General features: G+C 36.3%; 1 protein-coding gene across 8 annotated transcripts in view; it reads right to left on the bottom strand.

Moving 5' to 3' along the window:
* Positions 1 to 293: 293 nt before the first annotated feature.
* Positions 294 to 22,559, bottom strand: part of CFAP97 (cilia and flagella associated protein 97) — a 31,162-nt gene continuing 8,896 nt past the window's right edge. For all 8 annotated transcript variants that reach the window (XM_063402113.1, XM_063402110.1, XM_063402114.1 and 5 more), the window contains 5 exons: positions 20,102 to 20,962; positions 19,942 to 20,013; positions 10,929 to 11,188; positions 2,865 to 3,015; positions 294 to 2,202 (listed from right to left, as the gene is read on the bottom strand). In XM_063402113.1, coding sequence (XP_063258183.1) covers positions 2,075 to 2,202; positions 2,865 to 3,015; positions 10,929 to 11,188; positions 19,942 to 20,013; positions 20,102 to 20,942 — 1,452 coding nt within the window. In that variant the 5' untranslated portion in view covers positions 20,943 to 20,962 and the 3' untranslated portion in view covers positions 294 to 2,074. The remainder of the gene's footprint in view (positions 2,203 to 2,864; positions 3,016 to 10,928; positions 11,189 to 19,941; positions 20,014 to 20,101; positions 20,963 to 22,559) is intronic.

The raw sequence follows: 22,559 nt of genomic DNA, 5'->3' as shown, positions 1-22,559 counted from the left end.
ACCTAAAATGCAGCCATCAGCTCTGAGAGGTTGGAGATCAGAGGACGTTGCAGGTGGTTTGCAATTGCTACTTGAACTCCCACTGTCACAGTCAATTGATATTACAACTTTTGTACCTTTGCAAGAGCCGGGTCACAGACAAACTAAAGCCAGTGACAAAACTATTATTCCTTTATATCTAACACTTGAACAATGGAAAACCTGCATTTTTTTTCTATGCACCAAGCTATTCACCTAATCCTTGCACATTAATACCAATTATAAAAATCTGTAAAAAGCCACTGCAATGACAATTCATGTTAAATATTTTATTTCTTATGTTTTACAAATGACATACAAAACTGACACTTTCATACCAAAGTTAAATAAGATGAAACATTTAAAAGTAATCCATTGTGTGAGTTTCTTCACAGAAAAAAATATAATATGAACATTCAGAAGTAGTTTAAACTGTTACTCTGATAGTCACATTCAAGGACAAAAATCTTTAGAGAATAATTTTAATTAGCGCAATAATAGAAATAAATGGAGCAGCATTATACAAAGAAATTAACAGTTCCTAACCATGAATAATAAGTGCACTACAAATCTGTTTGCCACAATGCTGCTTTTAAAGTTAAAAGTTCCAAGTACTGTCAAACAGCTAAATTTGATCTGCGAGTCACCAAGTGAAGAAGCTCTGCCAAACTGTCACAAGGACCGAGTAAAAAGTGTGTTACAATGCACAATACCTGAAAGCCTAAGCCCTCATGCAAGCACTAGTAAAGAGTAATACACTTTTCATGTCAAAGACCCAGCATTACCAAATACAGGGTTTTTTTCTTTATCCATAATACAGCTATTTCCTTCCTGGGAAGAAGCTGGGGAAGCAAGCTAAGTTTCAGCAATATCCACAGATAGTGGCATCACAATTTGTGCTCTTTATACAGCTACAGTCCTACAAAACAAGCTCACTGAAAGTTTGCCTTTCTGTACAGAAATAAACCATACCACCTACTGTTGTGATTACCAATACCATTAAATTTTACTCCTCTTGTAAAAGGATGTTGCTATTGGAGCTTATCTGACATTACTACAAATATTAGATATGAACATGACATTTAAAAACAGGTCAAGAAAAGTAACAAGACTTCATCTTCTACTGTCTTTTTCTTCCCCTAAATGCTGGTTAGTAGTCACCCAAAATCAATGTTCAAGATGTTTCCTGCAGCTGAAGTTTACCTATCCCCACTGAGAAGAGCACATATCTGCAAAGCAGGGCCACGAACTATTTCCCTTACTTAACAGCATTCTGTAGTTTGAGAAGTAACCAGCACTTACTCTTGTTTACACTAAGTCCGAAACGGCTGTTTACTTCAGTCTTTCTTGTTGTTCAGATACTATCAGATACTTCTTTCCTACACAAAGATCCCAGTACGTGTTCCAAAATCAAATTCCCAGTATGTGTTCCAAAATCCTTTTGATCTGGAAGAGACACAGCCTTGCATACAAAACACACTCCAGGTGCCAAATGCTTAACAGTGGCAAAACACCATCCTCTGCACCTCAGTATTATAGCTCACCATGGAGGAATACACAATCTGCTTTTCACCTCTTCACACTGCTGTTTTTCAGTCACAAGAACATGACCTACAAAATTCAGAAGGCTGTCACATAAACCCAGGATGTAAAGCAAGGACAATACAGGAATTAAGCATATGCTTGTAAGTTTAATGTAATAAAGTATTAATATTTTTAACATTTTATTTACATTTTGCACCTGTAGTGCAGCAATTCTGTCCTTCCATGTTATGGATACAAATTCCACTTATGATCTGAGACTAAAATAATAGTTAAATTTCCATTTAACTTGTCCATTTAAATATTTCCTTCTCTTTCATAAGTTCTTCCTGTCATAGAAAACACTGATAGAAGTATTTTATACCATTTTAAGACCATTTTCTAAGCAATTACTCTAAATGCAAAGCATTTTAATCACCAAACAATGCAGAAAATATTTTTGCACATAGAATTTACAAAAGCACTAAAAATAGAAGTTTGAATATCATCTCAGTATGCGAGGCAAAGAACACACTTATAACCAAGCAGCATGAACATTAGTGGATTTTGGTCTCTGTAATGCCCCACTGGCTGAATCAGACACGGGCTTTTCGTTCCTCTGGTTCACTGTACTTTGTACTGTGGATGGTCTTGAAGTTACTCCTGTTAACACACAAAGGGAGAATGCTTATGCTCAGCAGAGCAGAAAACTTCTTGCTATGTTAGTACTGCAACACTCATTACTCTAGCTCAGAATAAACCAAATAAACCAAATCAAATCACAGTAAATTGAATACAACCCCAAAAGAGCTGATTATGACTTGTTTACAAATGATCAGGAAAAAACTTCAAGCCTTTGGTTCTTTAACTTGACACATATGGTACTATAGAAACACACTGTCTTCTTCCAAGTCTTGCACACTGAGTTTCTGAGAAAAACAAGGCTACTATCAGTAGATCTAAATTTTCTGAATGAGAGTTTGAATGAACATTCATTGATGTTATTTTGGGGTTTTTGGTTCGGTTCTTTCAATAAAGGGTACTGGCAAAATGAGAAACACTTTACTACAGGGATTTTTTTCTTCTTGGAAAAGATGATCAACAAGATCATTTATTAGAAATCTAGGATGGCAACAAAACAATGCATATAGTAATCACTTTTGGTGACCAGAAAAATCATTTTGATGACTTCCATTTGATAAACACTCAATCTAAAGATGACAACATATTCACTATTTTTAACAGTAAGTGCTTCACAATTCTGAATTATAAAAAGATAAACATATGCAAAGGAATGCAATAATCTGCAACTTCAAAGTACTTACTTGGAGGACTAAGCTGGCTGAAAGGAGATTTAGCCCTTCTTACAGAAGGTGAAGAACTCATGTAGCTCATATGGCGGTGATAGTCCCTCAGTTGTTCGGAACGCCTCATACCCGCTGTCGGTTTCACTGCTTCCAGTTTTTTCAGGAAAGCCTTAATATTGAAGAAAAATGTCATCAAGGAAGACAAAGAATGAACAAGATACCCCAAAACAAACAGTCACGATTTGATTTTTATTTGAACTGCAAAAAGCCCCAAAATTTTTAGCAGTACACAACAGAAACTCCTCCACTGGTGACCAGCATAGGCTACTCTGCTATTCAGTTCTTTTCTCAGTGTTATGACACAAATCGTAACTATCCCTTGCACATCATCAGTTTTACATTGAGTACACCTTTAGTACCTCATAGTTCTATGTGCTTTATGGTGATTTGAAACAATTATGTCTATTTGGTGACTATCACCAAAGGTAGGGAAGAAATGGGTTCTACTATTCTAATCCTATCTTTGGTAAGTCCTCCCTTCTAAATTTCCAGTAGAATGAGAAGTTTGGGGTTTTTTTTTTTAAATCTTTGCTTTGCAAACAGACTATTTTATATTGCCGTATATGAAGCCCAAACATCTATGAGACTTCATTTTATCCATAATCTAATTTAAAGAGATTCTGTTTAAAATTATTGATGCAGACATCATTTCCTCTTGTTGAAATTAGCCCTGGAAATCATGTGGCAAGTGATATATTGGAATAACTACTTACACAGTATTTTAAAGATACGATTTCTTATTCTGCATAATTATTTCTACTTGAAACAGAATTTATTGGTTTAAGACATTTCAATAATCTGAAAAAAGGACCTGATGAAAGGACAAATTGGGAAATACCCACCTACATGCAACTTCCAATTAACAACTTCACATTTTTAATATATTGCATCTTTAGTGGTTGCCTCACATAGATCTACTTATTTCCTCTTCTAACTAATTTCAATTCATTTGATGGCTTGCAAACATTAGGCAATGACTCCACCTTTGCTGGTCTGGGTTCTGACATGCATCCTATCAACGAGAGAATGCAAACTGTGCTTACAATAAGTCTCCAAAGTACTAAAGATACCTCTCTTTATAAGATGCATTGTTTAGATATATACTTGTATGGTCAAGAAACTGTATCACCATTAAACTGCACACCTAATCATGTACTGATTTTTTTTTTTAAGAAGAATTTAAAAATTTACAAGAAGTGATTAAGGAAATAGTATAGTATTCACAGGATGTCACTTGTCACTGTCTAGCTGTAACAGGAATCTACAAACTCTTGGTAGTTTATGCATGGGCACTGGAAACCTGCACAGAGTGCACAAGAGAGAAATGACAAGTGACTTTGGCTCAGATGTAACGTGTCACAAGTGCTTGCATCAAGTGCCAGCCACCTTATCGTCAAGCAGGAATACCTAAGTAAGCAAAAGTCAAAGGAAGGACTTCAGCTAGAAATAGCTCTTCACTAAAGCCTGTTACAGAACATGAAATGGTAACTTGTCTCTAAACCTTGTAGCCAACACTTTTCACAACTTTATCCACATCTGCTCATACAACTTTATAGACTTGCAGAGATCACTTATTTTACCTTCAGTATTAAAAATGGAAGCTGTCAATACATGCAGTTCCATTACAAATAGATCAGGTAAACTGTAGAAGTGACTTTTCTGTGAGAGACAAGCATGTTTCAAGTCTGCACTCAACTGTAACAGCCTCATAGAATTTGCATACCTTAACACTGCAGTAATTTGAAGCTTGATTCTGAACATACTGGCTTTTTATACATATATATATGTATATATACCACTTCACTCTAGCTTAAATAAAATTGTCTGCTTTTGCGCCTGTATTTTGAAAAGTATCAAGGCACCATTAATGAAGGAGAAAAAAAAAAGAGCTACAAAAAAGCAGATACAGATTCTGTGGTGCTGCAGTGTTTAAAGGAAAGCTCCTCTAGAGAAAACAGCTCCTGTGGTTGGTTGCCATGCCTTCTTGTGTGGTTTGCACCAAGACATGTTAACTTCCATGCTATTTTCAGTAGTGAATTTTGCCGTTTGGAAAACAGCCTGCTGTGTGCAGAAATGAACACATCAACATAGTGAAATGGCAGTCCTGACCTACTAAATCTGTAACCCGGAACTAATCTGATTCTTATGGTTTTATTACTAACCCCATAGTCTTGAGGTCCTTAACTGAGGAACCACCTGGTACAATAGTACAAACACCTTGAGCAAATGTTTTTCAGTCATACATATAAATCTACTAATTCTTTATGTTCTTCTGAGAAAGCTGACACCTTCCTTACTCTTCTGAAGTACCAGATCTCTGGAGCCTTAATCCTGCATCACTGAAGTAAATAGAAACTTTCATAACTGATCTAAACAATCAAAGAATCAGATTACAGAACATAACTCAGGTGTTTAGAAGCAAATGTATGTTCCCAATCAAATTTTAAGGAATACAGAAAAATGAGGAACAGACACTAATGGCAGGAAAGTTATCAGTTGCTCTAAATTACATTGTAGGTGCTCAGAGCTCTAGATTCAAGCTCAGAACATATATAGATAGTATTGTAACACTAATGACCTCTCACCTTGGCAAAAGACTTCCCTGGATTACATTTCCCCCATCGTTTTTTTATTTTAATACTGAGTTTACAGTAAAAGGAATAATATTCTAATATTTTAAATATTAGAATATTTAAAAAAGGAAAGTCACAGAAGGTGTTCTTGCAAGATTATCTCCTAGGAATAGGATAATCCTTTATAAATCTAGGCATCTGGAGGTAGATTAGTATCTATAAAGATACTAAAATACATATTGACAATGATGGAAGTGTCAGAAATGCCAACAATTTGAGAACAAAGAAACCCAACACAATCAAAAAAACACTGCTATACAGTGGGCCAAAAGAAAATCTGCTAATTCAATTTTGGACACATCAGGCGAGTACTGAAGGTAGTTCTAAAGCTCTCTGTTAGAAAAAGAAGAAAACCCCAAGCATAATTAGTAAAAACTTTTCTCCAGCTATGTTGAAAAAGGAAGGAAAAAAACACTGAAAATGTAGCACTCTTAAACTGAGTTCAGAGAGGTTAAAATTTTTAATTTTCCTTGGTTTACTTTGCTTTTTGAAAGTACGAAGGCTTCAGTTTCACCTCCTGTGAATCCTAATCAGCTGACTAGTGTGCCTTGACAGCTGTTCAAATTTATTTATATTACGCCTCCTCTAATGTCACTGATGTTAGTGATCACACTGTCCCTTTGCAGAGTCTAGGGGGAAACAGATAACTGCATTCAAGAACAGCCTTCTGTTCTTATTAATACAAGTATTTGTCAGTTTCTTTAATTGACAGTTGCATTAACTAGCTCTAACTAAGTCAGAAAACTCTTACAGGTCCTCAATTTACAGAACAGTCTTTTTAACTGAACAGCTATCAAGTTTATGTGTGGCTAACCATGCCACAAGGAAAGCAGGCTAAGGGCTGGATACAGAAAATGAAATCCCACAAAATTAAGCCATTTGCAAAGTGTTCAAAACCTTCCTTGAACATGCCAATTAGTCAGTCTTTATTATAATTGGCATAGTGCTATGGTAATCTCAAGTCTGGGTTAGGAATCTGAAGACCATAAAAATCTGATCATGAAGAGCCTATAGCCTAAATACTATTATCACAGAATTATTCTATATGTATACTGCACTCTAGAATATTTTAGCTGTGCACATCTGTGTGCCAATCCCACATCACAGCTTCCTGTTATGACAAGGCCATAAAAACCTTCTGGCATTGCATTTTTTAGTCTCAGGAGCTACCAACATTTTCTTTTGGCTTGCCATACACCACCTTTGAATTCAGTAAGTGAAAGTATCATATAAAATTCTGTGTTCTTGAGTTTCTGAGGAGTCAAAACAGGAATATTTCCGAGTTCCGAAGACCACACATGAGACTACACTGTCTTTCACAACTGCATTCTGTACATCTTTCTCCTCCAGACAGATCAGTGAGACTGCACAAACTTGGTATTCTTTCCACAACCACCTAAGTGTGCAGTATCTAAGGCCTGGTGATGCTTTCTAACTCTGGGGCTAGTCCTTGGGGACAGGACAAAGGGAAGGCAGAGAAAAAACAGTAAGGAATACTTCTAGGGAGGAAAGTACAATGTGTTCAGGTACAACCTGATGAACCAGTGGCCCTCTTCCTACTTCTTTCCACATCGAGAAGTTATTTCTCTTGTTGCAGCACGACACAGTTGGCAGGGCAGGCAGGGTGCAGCACAGGATCAAAGGAATATTTCTTCGTACATGGTGTCAGCCAGGTAGGAGGATGGCCAAAAGCACCATCCCTCCCTTGCCCTTTACTCCCCATCCAACTATGATAGCACATCTGCACCATTAAATCAAATGGAGACAAATGAATATACATCCATTTATAGCAGTACAATAAATGCATTTCTAAAGGAGACTCATGACTTCCAGCAGGCCAAAGCCAGCCCTGACTGCAAGAGAAGGGAAAGTCCCCTGAAGAACCCTTGTGCTGGTAGAGGCCACTGACTGCAGCAAGTGGTGGCCAGAAGCAATAATGAATCTGCAGCACAGAGGACTCAGGAAACCAAGTAAGTGAAAAGAGAAAGCCCTTGCAGAGAAACACAAATGAATTTTTTAAAAAATTGTGTGGAAGGGTCAGTATACTGGAATTGGGATCAGAACTGGATCTATTAGGGCTTAGGGTACATTTTGTGGGAATAAGAGGTGAGGGAATGAAGAATATGGAGTCTTATGTAGAGTGAGCCATAACAGCATGAGGTATAAGAAGAATATGCAAGAATGCATGGAAAGACTAAATATCCACAAAAAAGGAACACCCGTATCCCTCCTGAGATAAGGTTTGAGGACTGCCCCAACCAGAGATGCTAAGATCTTCCAATGAAACTCCAGTGTAAATTCAAAAGATCACTGTTCCCTAGGAACTTGACTGAACATAGCAGCTTAGCTCACTGAGATCATCTAACACCAAAATCCTAGTCAGAATTAATAAAAATGATGAACAAACCCACTAGAAAACAACACAGAGATATGATTTTTTTCTGAGTTCTTATGAAGTGACTGAAGAACGATGTGATGACTGCAAATCAGTATTTCAAGGACCCCATACACTTACCTGTATATGCCAGGCATTACACAATAAACCACTAAAAGTTTAAATGGCATATGGTCTATGAAGTTCAGTATCTTATTTACAGGGGTGAAAATGATTACTGTATCAATACAGACAGACACACATATATGCTGACATGGGAATAGAGTAACACATCGGTCACACTCCAATCCAAGAGGGATTGAAGTTATTTTCAAACACGAGTAGAATGTTTTCTGAATCAACAGCATCCTCTATTGGCAAGAGACACACTCTGATCTTGCTAGCTCCAAAAAGCAACCAAAAGTAAGGCTCCTTTATGAAATCACAGTCAAAAGCATCAAGGAAAAAATTCTGGCATTAATTTTATCAGTCATCTGTTTTGCTAATTGTGCTTTTTCCATAAATTGCTAATCACTGCTTTAAAACTACTGTTCACCAGAGCAATGCATCTTTTCATTCCATCATTGCTCTTTCTAACACAGCCTGTGGGAAAAACACGTTTTTCCTGTGACACCCTTTCACAAAGCTAGGGAGGCATGAAAGTGGTCAGATTCCTCTCTAACTTCCTAAAATTTTATTTACTTTCCTGCATCATCTCTGATACTAAATGCCAGCAAAAGAAATCAAACTTTTTGATAACAGTAAGTACAGACATTACTCCAAGAATGCTCCAAGAATGTTCTGGTGGAACAAATGAACATTTTCCATAGACAACTTATTAACCTCAGGACAAGAAATTATAAAAGCTGTGCCAACACCAGCAAAACAAAATCTCTGCACGAAAACTCTTTAATCCCCTGCAGAGACTACTGTTGTAGATTTCTATTCTTGAATTATTTACAAAACTCTGCATCTTTCTCCAACAAACATTTGACAAAGGTGTATCAAACACCATATCCCGTATGCAGTACCCTCAGGCCTTGTATAAAAAAAGATTCCCAAGAAGTAAGAGAAGATTGATAAGAAAGGTCCATAGAATTCTACCTCTTTAAATTTATGAAGGTGAGGAAAGCTGCTGACCAGAAGAAAACAGGCTCATAAAGCACATAATTTTATCAATATGAAGAAAAAAAACCATCATCAGCGAATAGGGTAGGGTTGCTCTTTCATTTACAGTCTCAGAGAAAAGTATGTCACACCTGTAATCTCAAAAGGTAGTGCTACAAAAATCAGTACGATAAAACTGTGATGCTCTAGGTGTAGATACAGACAGAATAAAAACATAAACAAAACTGCAAAAAATGATAGCAAAGGTAAACAAAATGAAAGAGCCACACTGATGAATCACTGATCCAAAAGGAAGAACAGAATATATCATCCTCAGTTTGGAGAAAAGAATAAACCAAATGGTTTTATAGTCCAAACTATCATAATGTCCTAATGTTAATTCTCGTATCAAACATGTCCATCCACATTGCTGACAAGAACAACTAAACTATAAATGAGTCAGTAAAAGAACAGTACTATTTCTTGGACTTCATGCAGCCACCGTTCATCTCTAATGCGTACTAAAGCAGCACTATGTGAAATGATTCTACATGTTTAGGTCTGCTGCATTTTTGATCTGCAAGTGGCAAAAGCAAGACAGTCTTGAACAAACACTGCAATATATCAGAAGAGTTGTGGCTTTGAGTAAACAGAAGTGTATTTTAAAATATCCTATCATTTGCTGTAATCATCAATTGTTATACAGTACAGCATGTAACTGTTACATCCTGAGGCACTGTGGCACAGCACTTCCTCCCCATCACCTAAGAATACATTCTTCTTCACAAGGTTCATGTGGTAAAGCAAGACCTGTTTTCAACATCTGAAATAAACACCATCAACACCCTCCTACCAACCTAAACACACCAAAGCCTAAAAACATTTCTTCCTCAGCCAACGACAAGTATTACATCTATAACAAAATCTTGTGCTAAATTCTCTCAGACTTTAAAGTATAATGTGAACTGCAGTCTAGTGGAGCTGGGGAGAAAGTTTCCTCATTTGCAAAGTTTTAACTACCCAGATATCTGAAAGCTGGAAGAATGAAAACCTAACAGATTTTCCCAAATAAGCCAATCAGATTTTCTCCATGTTGAATCAGTACAGAAAAGAAAATCGCAACCTATACTTACACAGAAGATAAAAAGTAATAAATTACTTCCAGTATACATTTTCCAATTATTTTAACTATAATTGTATGTCTTTTTCAAACACAATGATAAATACATAGGAGACACGAAAATGTCATTACATGTATGTATTACAATTCAATTACTACAAATATCTTATTCAAACCAGTTTTACTTCTATTATTTGAGAACTCTGGCAATATCCCTACAAATGAGTCTGAATTTTTGTTTTCCAGTAAAGTAAGCTATTGTAATTGCCATTACACTGTAGCAGAGTGCTACAAATGTTCCAAGACAGAGATAGCTATGAGTCAAAAACCAAAACAGACATTGACTTTGTATCCTCTGTATTTCAAATATGATGGGTTTGATGCTATCATAGAGATTGTTTTATTTTATGCAAACCTGTTTTTGAGAGACTAGTAGTCATGGTGCATGAAGCAGAATGAACAGAGTCAGACTGCTCTCCAGTGTTTTGAGTGTGTTAACAGTAACAGTTGTTCCTCTTAAATTAAACGTTACCAAAGTAGAGCAAATGCAAGTAAACTAAAATCCACTTCCATCTGAAAAAAACCTCCCATAATTATTCCTACCTCTCTCCCAAAAGTCAAGAAACTCACCCATATGAACAATTATGCCAACATTACAGTAATGGAAATTTATTGAAGCACAGGTCCATGTGCTGCCTCATTTATTTTCTAAGTATTTAGCAACAGCTTATCTGACAAGAGATAGTCCTCAGTTTACTTACTGATCCACATCCACACTCAAAACTTACCAGGTTTTCTCTTTCAATTCTTTGCTGCTCTTTTTGCCTGTTGAGGGCACTGTGGTACAATCTAGGCAGCGGTACAGACGTCTTCAGCGTGCTGCTTCTCCTTGGCCTTGCAGACTGCCTGGACAGTTCTTTTAGCAACCTCTGGTTTTCCCGATCAATCTGTCTTACTTCTTCATTTGTGAAAGTGTAATTTTTCCTTACTCCTCCAGATGGGTGATCGATGGTTAGTTTTTGCTCTTTTTTATCCAACTGTAAGAAAGCTTTAAATTGGAAAAAGTGAAATAAACAAGCAGATTAGAAAACACAGCTTCATCATAAACATCAACTAGAATCAAGAATTAAGGCATAAATTAGATGTTTGCATATAATAATAATTCAGATGTTTAGAATTATAATAATAATAACTTAGATGTTTGCACATAAAAAAAGATTTAGACTTTGCTCCTAAGGTTAATCTAAAGTATCCATCTCGGCTGAGAGGCAGAATAGAAACATGTTTAAGACAGAAAACTGACACTGGGGAAGCCTGACTCAGAGAGGCAAAGTGTACTTACTTCCTGAAGTGATTTTTGATACTTGACTCCTAAAGCAATTCTACAGCATATTGGTGGAAGAAATGCAAAGGAAATGATGAAAAGTAAATTCAGTGGATGGAGAGAAATGAGTGAGCACATATAACCAAAGAAAAATTACCGGGCCATGGAAATTTAAAACAGTAAGCAAACAACAATGAAACCATGATAATAAGGTTCCAAGACAAAGAATGCATGCTTAAAAATACACAGCAACTCGATGAGCACAATTTCAAGATAACTGGAAAAGTTCACTCTTAGCAGAGCCAGCTATAATTATTACAGTTCCACTGGAGCTTTGCTGTGGACACAGTTCTAAGCCATTGCTTTCTAAAGCTCTGCAGCAGGTCTGGTAACTGCTGAGTAAGAGCTTGCTGCCACGGTGCTACCCCATCAAACCACTGCATCATCTATGGTACAGGAAAGGCAGTACCAGGTTAGGTTAGACTTCTGGAGCTGAGACACAGACAAAAAAGTCTTACTTGTGCAATTCTCCACACTCCTCCAATATCACAGTGCTTTCAGAAGACACCCCTCACTCTCAGTCCTAAAAGCCCCAACAGGCAAAACAAGCATCCAAAGGAGAAAGAAAAAAGCCCAAAAACCAAACAACAACAACAAACCAGGCAGGCAGTAATATTTCCTCAGCAAACACTTCCACATTAGCAATCTGTTTGCAAGAGATGTCTGAGGCAGCCTGGCAGCCTGACAGGGAAAAAAACTCAAAGAATGAAGAGCATTTTCTTACTTCAAAATGAAATGAAATCTTTCTTGCATATTTTTATTTCAGATTTTGGAAATTGATGCAAGTAAACATTGCTACTGTCTTTGAGAAATTTAAGAACAGAATTCAAAATGAAAAATCCAAATACTTCATGAATTTCAACACTCATCTGGGAATTAGTAAACTTGCACTATCAGCATGCTAGCCAGTATAGGCAAGAACTGTCCCTAGACAGCTCTAACTGTGAGGTTGCCCACATTAGCAAATTCTACTTTTGTTTGTCAAGAGAAGATGCAAATCACCTCAAAATCAAGACACAATGCAAACTAGCGCAGATCAAGTTTGCCAACCAACAGATTAATACAATATAAATGTCTTGAAAAACATCTCTACAGTTTAGTAAGTTATTCTCAAGATAAAACTAGTACAGCCATCAACACCATCGGAGGAGACAAACCTGGAATGAGACTCATCTGGATAAGCCTACAAGGGACAAAGAGAAATGCAAAGAAAATACCTAGAGTCACACAACTCACATCAAGCTGCAGCATACATATCAGTAGAAAATATTTTAGACTGTCTTTACTGGAACAAGCAAAACCAGCACTGCAGAACACAGCTACAAAAAAGTACACTGAGCAACTATCTGAAGAAGAGATCACATCACATAATTGATAATTGTATTATTATGGAGCTATGAAAGGTAATTCTACCTTTTGCCTAATATCCATAACATCTCATGGGTTAAAGAGGACTGCACGTCATGTGCAAAACTGGAAATCTGGTTGTGACAAAGAACAGTTGTTAAACTCAAGTCTCAACCTAGCCTTGTGGCATCAATGATCTTGATGATGAAGATGAGACATTTAAATTTATGAATGACTGTCAGCACAAATGTCCAATATTTCTTTTGCCTCTGTGGAAGGTGCCAACTAGTCAAAATCAATTTAAAGCAATGGCATTCTGGAAAAAGACTTTTTCAATTAGAAATACAGGTTTCATGCCTTCACTGGCCAATGACTTTTAATTCACTATAAGATAGCAGGCTATACTTTGGCAGAGACTGTATATACTTTTGATTATAGCCAGTAAAAAGATTAAAAATGCTCCTATGTAATTACTTATTACATATTTTCTAACTTTTTTGCAAACTGCTGTTAGGTATGATGAAAAAATAAAACCAGAACAATGACCTGGAACAAAGGTCTTTCCCTTTTACCCCAAAATTGGTCAGCAAATGCTACTAGAAACAATGATTCATAGAACCCTAAAGCCATTGCTACACACAGAGCTCAACAAACACCGTCTTACTTTGTCACTCAGATCTCCTGGGGGTAGTGGTATGCAACTTCTGCAGTAATAAACACCCCCTGTTTTACCAGAAGCTCTCAGGCAATCAGAGTGAATACATATCTATGTACATACCCATGCATTGCTCTACTGGATACTACTTCTTATGTATGCAAGGAAAAAATTTTACTAACTACTCTCATCTTCCAGCTTCTTCAGTCACATCCCCCCCTCAACACAGAGACTTTTTTCATTCATGTCTTTCTTCTTCATTCCTTAGCCTTTTTCCTTTGAATATGTATCACTTTACAGTGTCTCATCCACTCCTTTTATCACCTCACCATAAAGATAGACTTTCCCACTTGTGTCAGGCAGAAAGAGACTCCATCCCACTTTCTTCAGTATGTTCCTCATTCTTAGCCTCATTATTATTTATTTATTCTTAATCTAGAAACTGACTTTACTACTGCCAACTGTTTTCTGACAACTTTTGAGGTTGAGAGCTTGCTAACAGTCATAATATTGAATTTGTAATAACTCAAGAGAAATATATTAATACAGTGAAAGAATTAAGAACACCACAAAGGTTCTGTTGTGAAGTTATTCACTGAAGCCTTAGCGGACACCTGCCAAATCCCAGTAAGTAATCTATTGATAGATGGCTGAATTACAGAAGACTCATTAATTTTGCATCAGAAGTTCAGACCCAATACAACACATGCAGCAGCAAGTGTTTTTTCAAGGGATGGAATGAAAACACCAATCTAAAACTCTCCGGTTCCTCAAATGATCTTTTTATTACTAGCCTTCTATATGACCCCAGAACCCAACGAAACTTCACAACTAGCTTTTTTTTGCTGCAACACACCAAAGCATTGGATCAGGTAACACAGTAGAAGTACCTGGTCTGTTGTTCTTCAAGCTGTTAATTAATTGGAGTTATGTTTTACTTGGTTAAGACCTATGGTCAGGAAGAATTTAATATGCAAATATCACAGCAAAGCAAACCATAACTTACTAGACCCTACCCATAGATAGTCTTTTTTAAAGCCCACAGGAACTGTGTCATAGGGGAGTCCTAAAGTTCAGTAGAAAAGAGACACCAATGCACGCTGCATTATTTTAGCAAAAGAGCATCACTAATACTACAGCATGCATGTTCCTAACAAAATAAGCAGAAGAGCTCACCACTCCTTAAATGATGCTCAAATAAATCACAGAAGCAACCTAGAAAGCAGTGGAGAAGCAGAGGTGACATTCTTGCCATGGTTCAGAAAGACACTTCTGACCCATGAATTTCATATCAGCAGTAATAATTGCCACTGCTTCCAGTCACCTGACTGAAAATCTGTCCAACCTGTTTCTGTAAAGCAGCATTTAAACAGCATCATATTCCTATTCTCCACACGCTTGCTATGACAGAAAATTAGGTAATCCACAGCAGGAATGTGTATCCAATATGTACTGAATGCATGCTACCACTCACACTGGCAACATTGCTTTCATGGCAAAGACAGTAGGTGTCTAAGTGAGGTCAGCACATTCCCCCAAAACCAGGGACAATTCACCACCAACAAGCAAAAGAAAAGCAAAATTCCAAATGCTATTAAATACTTTGAGTTTCCTAGTTATTTCAAAGATTAATTCATCAATGCACTCACACTACTCTTTAATCACGAAGCCTAAGTGTTTGAATGGTTTACCTGACTATTTCTGCAATGGCCACTGACAACATGAGACAACACTACAGTTTAAAGTTATGATTTAAGTTTCTAAAGAGTGTGTAATTCTTGGAACAATGAAATATGGTTTACCTATCATATACATATTCTACCAGTGGGTAGTAAGTAATTTAATTAAACCACTACTTACTTTCATTGTCAGTCAGACCTTAAATATCATTTAGCGTACATAAATAAGCAGTAGCATTTGCATAACGATTTGCACGCTGTGCAAGGATTCACAGGATTTCTATGCAAGCTGGTTTCCATGGAAAGATACCTGACTTTTTTTTAAGCCATAAACAAGCTGTTTATTGCTTTCAATTTCTAAGCATTGAAATAACTTTGCAGAATGTGAAAGGCCAAACCTTATATAAAATACAACTTATAATCAGCAAGTCAAATACGTAAGGACAGGACGATACAGCCATCCTAACAACATTAAGGCTAAAATCAAAATCACACATGTTTCAGTGTATCTTTTGAAATCTCAATATAAATTGCTTCAGTGCCTACACTTGACTGATACTTTATTTTATACCGCTACACTATCAGATGTGCACCACATTTGAAAAGTACAAAAGGCTTAATTAAATCACAGTTCTCCATCAATATATAGTAGTTTAAGAGTGAAATTACTTCTCTGTGGTATCTCTAAACAAATACTTCCTAGAACATCCATTACTGCAGGCCACAGAGCTCTTTAAAATGGATTTTGGAGAATTCAAGATTTGGTGGGTTTTTTTTAAAGAAAAGGACAATGTTGTTTTCACATAACAATTTTCCATATTTAAACATGCTTAAATAGGGCTGCTAGTTATCTCTTGATATCATGAGAAAGATATCTTACAGGTGCTGGACTTTTTATCCCCATAATTACAGAATTTCTCATGGATGTTGGGGAAGCCTGTATCTCTCCATAATCTCATAGATTTTCAATCTCTTTTCAAACTCTAAATATAAAAATAAGCTAACAATTGCTCTTCTACCTCAACATGAGCTTCTAGGCCTGTGAAATGAAAGGCCAAGCATAGGAATACACATGGAAAATTAGTTCATCTAAACATACACACTAAGTGGAATGCTGCAGAAAAGCTACATATGTTTAGCTCCACTCCACAGTTTGGCTATGTGTGTACTGTAGAGCCTACTTTACATTTAAATACTGCTTAGCAGCTTTTCTACAAATACACTAGTTCAGCATGAATGAGCACACATTTAATGTATCCCTAAAGAGAACAAAGTTTCATTTATCAAAAACGTGTTCTATCTCCTGAGTGTCAAATTATATGGAAAAAAAAAAAGGTTAAAGTGATTTCTTCATGTTCAGTTGAAGCTGCTATTTAAGTCTCTACAACAGATTTTATTCAGAAACACAGAACTTTTGTTTTCCTGATAATGATATTTACATTATAGAGCTTTTGACAGAGGAAGCTCTATTTTAAAAATCTAAGGCATAAAAGAGGCAAAAAGATTTATCAGCACAGAGGTCAGTGAGAGCTTCAAGGATAGAACTTGAGTCTGCAGCCAACTGCCCTACTTACCCCACCACACCACCTCCTCAAGTTAATAATAGCTAATGCCATGGATTTACAGACTAATTCTCACAGACACTTCTGTAAAATAAGCAGGTATCAACCCCATTCCACAGAGAAGAAAACACAAAGTACTAAGTTCTTTAGCACTGTATATACCTTGTGCTATCTCACTGTATTGATATCAAACCAATTTAGATAAAGATATACAGAGCAATTTTAGCAGCAACTCTGTTCTGAACTACAGAAATCATGAGATTTGTCTAAACACAGAAAGCAAATTTGTAGCATAATGGATTAAGATAGATGAGTGCTTAGTTCATACCAATATACTTAATCCACCACTTTATCTGTATAATAATCAAGACATAGGACCAAGCAAAATAGCAGCAGAAAATTTTCCAATTTATTTTATTCCCAGCTTTCTAACATGGTGATTGATGAAATTACCTTCAAAAACAATCTTTTACAACCTATTTCTTTGCATTGCCATACTTAACTCCCTTTTTTGTGTTTAGATTACTCAAGAGTACAACAGAAGAAATTATGATCTTTTTATTAGAATGGGTTTAGAATATTACTTTCAGTTATTAATTTTCTGAAATATCTTCAAGGTTTATAGCAAAGTGGAAATATCATCAAATCACCAAACAATTACATACAAAGATCTACATAACACCATGAAACAACTGAAAAACTGTATTTCTACCTGAAAATTTATTATCACCTGCTATCAGCACTACCCATCTAAAAACAAAGTGCAATATAGACCAGGGACACGATAAGATTTCCAACTAGAACTATGTTATTTGTGAGATTTTACCTTATTAAGAAATGCATAATGGAAAATTTGGCTTTTATCAAGAACAAGGCTAGCTTTAGGAGTCATAAAGGCATGATAAATTTTTGTCTAATACAATTTTTAAAATGTTTACAAATTAACAGTTTTCAATATGACTACAAATAGGTAAATGACCTATAAAGGAAAAGCTTTTTGAATTACTTTTAAATTTAACCACATCAGTTTCTAAATGCTTCAAATTAGTTCTGCTTTAAGACACACAAACTACCTCACTGCCTCTAATAACGAGACTCTTGTGTTAGTCCAAAACTTGTTCTTTGAACAAATTTCTTTCTTTTCTTTGTTCTTGCAATTCTTTTTTTAATACAAGAGGTTCCAGTCTTCCCAAATGTATGCACTGGTAATGTGAATAATCATACCAAATTAATTACTGTGTGCTCCATAGAAACAACACAGTAACAGATCACATGGAAATTTTTTAAGTGTCTGGGGACCTTGGGAAATTAAACTTCTATAACTGCTGTAAACGCTTAGGTCCAGATGTATTACAAGCATTTCTGACAAAAAGTTTAAATAAAATGCTTCATCAGTATAAAGTACTAGAAGAATATCATACCTTAAAAACCAATCATGATTATTTAAATATTTTTTCATGCACTCAGGTCTGGGCTTCCAGTGTTCTGACTTGAAGCAGTGTTTATGCCTAAGCAATTCTGATGAACATTTAATGGAGACTGGCGGGTGGGGGAAAGTTATTTGCACTTTTTCTCCCCCTAATGTGTACAAAACCATCTGTAAGCAATAACTCAGAATAAGATTAGCTCCTATTTTCCCAGACTAGTTACCTTCCACCATTAATAATTCTGCTCCATTTAAGCTTCAAAATGCCCAAACTAATTAAGCTGTGTTGTGCTTGCCAATTCAGAGAGGCACTTGGGAGTAATATACACATTAATCAGGAACATTAGCTGCTAGACCATATGAATTCTACTTCTCATTACTCTGTCTTTATAACTGTTATTTAGAATTAGTTTTCAGTTTTGAGAAAAAAGTTCCTCTCCTCAACAGAGATTCATCTCTGAGAATACCTACTCTGAGCAACAACACCCATTTGTTTTAGGGATGAGATGAATCCATTGGTAATCACCAGTTATTAAATAGCTTCTTGCTAACAGGGAACAAATAAGGACATAGGACAACATCATTTCAACTGCCTAGCAACAACTCTTCCGACATCATATTTGACAACTGGTTGGAATGGTTTCTACTACGAAAGAATGGCTGAAGCACACGGACTGTCAGGGATGAGAAAAAGCTCTACCTTTTTGACAGCTAGCGTTGCTTTTCTTAACATCAGAAGTTCCATACAAGTAAAATCCTCATTTTTTTACTTACAGGCAAGTTAAACTATCTATACAATAAATTCTAAATCCTTATTCACTAGAAGCTCAGTCTGGCAAGGTGCAAAGTGAAGAAACACAACACATGCAGTTTTTCAGTCCTACCAGGCTTACTTCAACACAGCAAACCTGGCTTGGAACATATTAGACTTAAACTGCAAAAAGCTTTCCCCACCTGAGATCAGCAGATTTCTCGAGTCAAGCCTTTTTTATTCCACAGATTTTAGTACTGAAAACTCTGGGCCATGAAAACAAATGCAGAAGCACAGTGTAGATCATCCATGGGCATTCTCAATCCACATAATGAAGGTGTGCAATGAGTGCAAGGAAAGAAATTGCAAACTTTCTTGGGCTTTATTATTAAGATTTTTAAAGTCTATTAGCCAGAAGCAACCACTTGAGTTTGAGTAAAGATTGTCTGCTATTTTTCTTTTTAAAATACCTTTACTCAACCTATGGTATTTCAGAAGGCAGACACCTAGTTCAGAAAATGATTTCATATATTTCTGTTTAATTATCAGAAATTTGAGTATTTAATTATCAGAAATTTATTAATACCATTTACACTGCAATGAAATTTTGGATTGTCTTTCAGTTTTGGAGGTTGATAATCCAGCCTTTCAACAGAAAGGTTGATGTTTTAATTGAGATATTAAATTGTGCCATAGTCCAGTACACCTTAAAATACATGTGCAGTTTTATTACCCAATTTATTAATAGACCAAATCTTTTTTAGATTCATTGTGTCTATCTTACTTCTAGGTATATGCAAACCAATGCATGGTTCTTTTCTCTATTGCAGAATCAGTACTATTATATAGAGAAGAATCCAAAGAATTAGATCAACACCCTTAAACACCAACCAGTTTTAAAAAAACACATGGCGTATGAAAACCACACCCTCTATTAGAACACAGTTGTTCCCAACAACTCACAGATGTATTTTGTAAAAAGAAAATTTAAAATCACCTTTCAAAAGCTGATTCAGGTCCATGGCATCATGCAAGACTTTTCGACTATATCTGCGATCAAACTCGGAATCTAACAAAAAAAATACAGACATAAGATTGAATTTCCCAGCCCCGTAGGTTTTGCACATTTAGTGTTGTACTTAGATTCTCAAAATTACCATATAATTCTTGGTTCACATTTTCCTGTCTCTTTACTTTCAGTTTCTTATCATTTGATGCTACAAATTCAAAAGACTGGATAGGACTGATGTCTGGAGTTGACAGAGGTGTTACGTCGGTCACTGTGTCTTCAGACTCATCCGGGTCATCACCAAGCTTTGGTTTTCCTTCTGCTAATTTCATTGCTGACTTGAATTTTTGTTTTGGAGTCAGAAGAGCATTTCTAGAAGCATTTCTTTTTGGGGAAGAATGAGATGAATCTGATAAACAGCTATCAGAATCTGAGTCAGAAGAAGCTGTATCTGAGCTTGAGGATGATGATGAGGAGGATGAGGAGGAGCTGACAGTGTATTTTTTGCTAGCCTTTTTTATGTTGTTCGGTTGCTTAGCTGACTTTGGTCTAACCTTCTGTTTTTTGCCATCATCACTACTATCTTCTTCATCTGTATAGTAATCTTCTTCACCTTCTTTAACTATTTTAGGAATTCCAGCAGCAACAATCTCCTCTGTTCCTCTTTTTCCTGCAGGTGTTGCTCCAGATGTACCTGCATTCTCTGCAGCTGGAGAAACTGTCAAAGATGAAGCATCTTCAGTAGGATTTTTGCCATTTTCTAGAGACTGATCCCTTTGCAAATCTATCTGCTTTTCTTCACTTTCCTCCTCAGAACACTTTTCATCCTTTGCATTAGAAACCAAATCAGTGTCTGTGAGAGCTGGCTTTGTACTTGCTTTCTCTGTATATTCATCATTTTCTTCAGCTTTCTTTTTGTCCTCCTCAAAGTCGCTGTCAAAGAAGGCATGATCCACTTCACCATCTGATATGTCTTCAAAACGGTCCATAATGAAATATGAAGTGTCACCTGCAAGCATCAGAAAACATTTCCAAAGATTTGCGTAAAAACAGATCTGAGTACACTTTGAGTATAATAGCTTTTCTCTTCACTGTTTTAGCTCTTGTAATTTATAATTTTGCAATTAATTACATGAAGTTGCTAGAGACAATTCCCTAGTGAGCTCAGTAAAAAGTTTGGTGCCACCTTATTGCACACAGCTTATATGCTAGACCAGAAGGTTTTACTTTAAGCCAAGCCATCACAATTTCAAAATTACTACTTCTACGCAAATCTGTCAAACACTGTTACTGGCTAAAAAAATCTTAACTATTACAAGCAAGCAATTAAAGTTTTAATTGCTTTAAGTTTAAGCTAGCGCCATTTGAAGCTAGAACCACTTATGAGCTATTATTAGCTGGAATTTTATATTGTAAACCTTGTCTGTATACAGTGGTCACCATCGTGGCTGACACAGCCATACACACTGCAGACTTTCAGCATTTAAATTAGGAGAAAATTCCATTTACATCAAAAGATCCATGGCTCCAAAGTTAAATTGTGACAGAAGTAGAGCGTAGAGTCAGTGCTCATATTTTAGTTTGGATAAGGTGCCTGCTTTTCATAACAGTCCTCTGTAACTCACACTCCACACTACAGTAAGGAAACTTCTTTCAGATTAACCTAGACTTTAAAAAGTGTGATCCAGGCATGCTGGAGTTCTCAGCTCTTTCCTGCTCCAAGGTCAGGATAAAGAGATATGGGAAACGCAGATGTAGAGTTTGGTCTTGGAACGTTTATCATTTCTTTTCTAGGTTAGTTTCACGAGGCGTGAGCCCTGTCTCAGAAGGCAAGAAAATACTTCTACCTTGTTTCAAGGACTTTTAAACAATAAGCAAAACCAATTAAAACCCAACACGTACGTTATTTTTATTTATAACCCAATTAAAGATCACTCAATGTCCACAATGCGGGCTTTCACTAACCAACCAGAAAAGATCACTCAAACCTGAGAACAAGGAGAAAGTAAGTGAAGAAGGACAAAGACAACACCCCAAATCCTCCATCTTAACTCATATGTATTACTATACACTAAAACCCCAAATCCTAAGTTTCCAGAACTCCAACACAGGCATGAAACCAGTGCATTTAAATCAGAAGTCACCATTCAGTCCATGGGACCAGATTGCAGCTAGCCCAAACACATAATATTGCAGACAACAGGACCTCAATGTTAAACATTATGTTCTACAAATCTGGTCCTATTATGTCCTACTTCTTACAGAATTTTATGGTGTTTGATCTTAGGCATGTGGCAGGAGGATATGAAAGTTTCCACTCAGTAGTATATATATAGATAGGAATTAAAAAATCCGAACACCCCACAAACAAAATTAGCCAGTATCAAAGACTCCCAGTCCTATCTAGCAAGAGGCACTTTTCTCCTACTCTTTACAACAGATTTCATATAAATTCAGTAACCTACAATCAAAAAATATGTAATATTCTTTAGACCCAAGGAAACCAAACATAAAGACAGAGGAAGCAACAATACAAGGCTAGAGAATCAGAATATTTTACAAGATGGATGATCTCCCTTAAACCACATATAGTTTGTTGCCATGGC

The sequence above is a fragment of the Prinia subflava genome, chromosome 7 (assembly GCF_021018805.1).
Source record: "Prinia subflava isolate CZ2003 ecotype Zambia chromosome 7, Cam_Psub_1.2, whole genome shotgun sequence".
NCBI classification, from domain to species: domain Eukaryota; kingdom Metazoa; phylum Chordata; class Aves; order Passeriformes; family Cisticolidae; genus Prinia; species Prinia subflava.
This window is presented reverse-complemented; position numbering and strand designations above follow the sequence as displayed.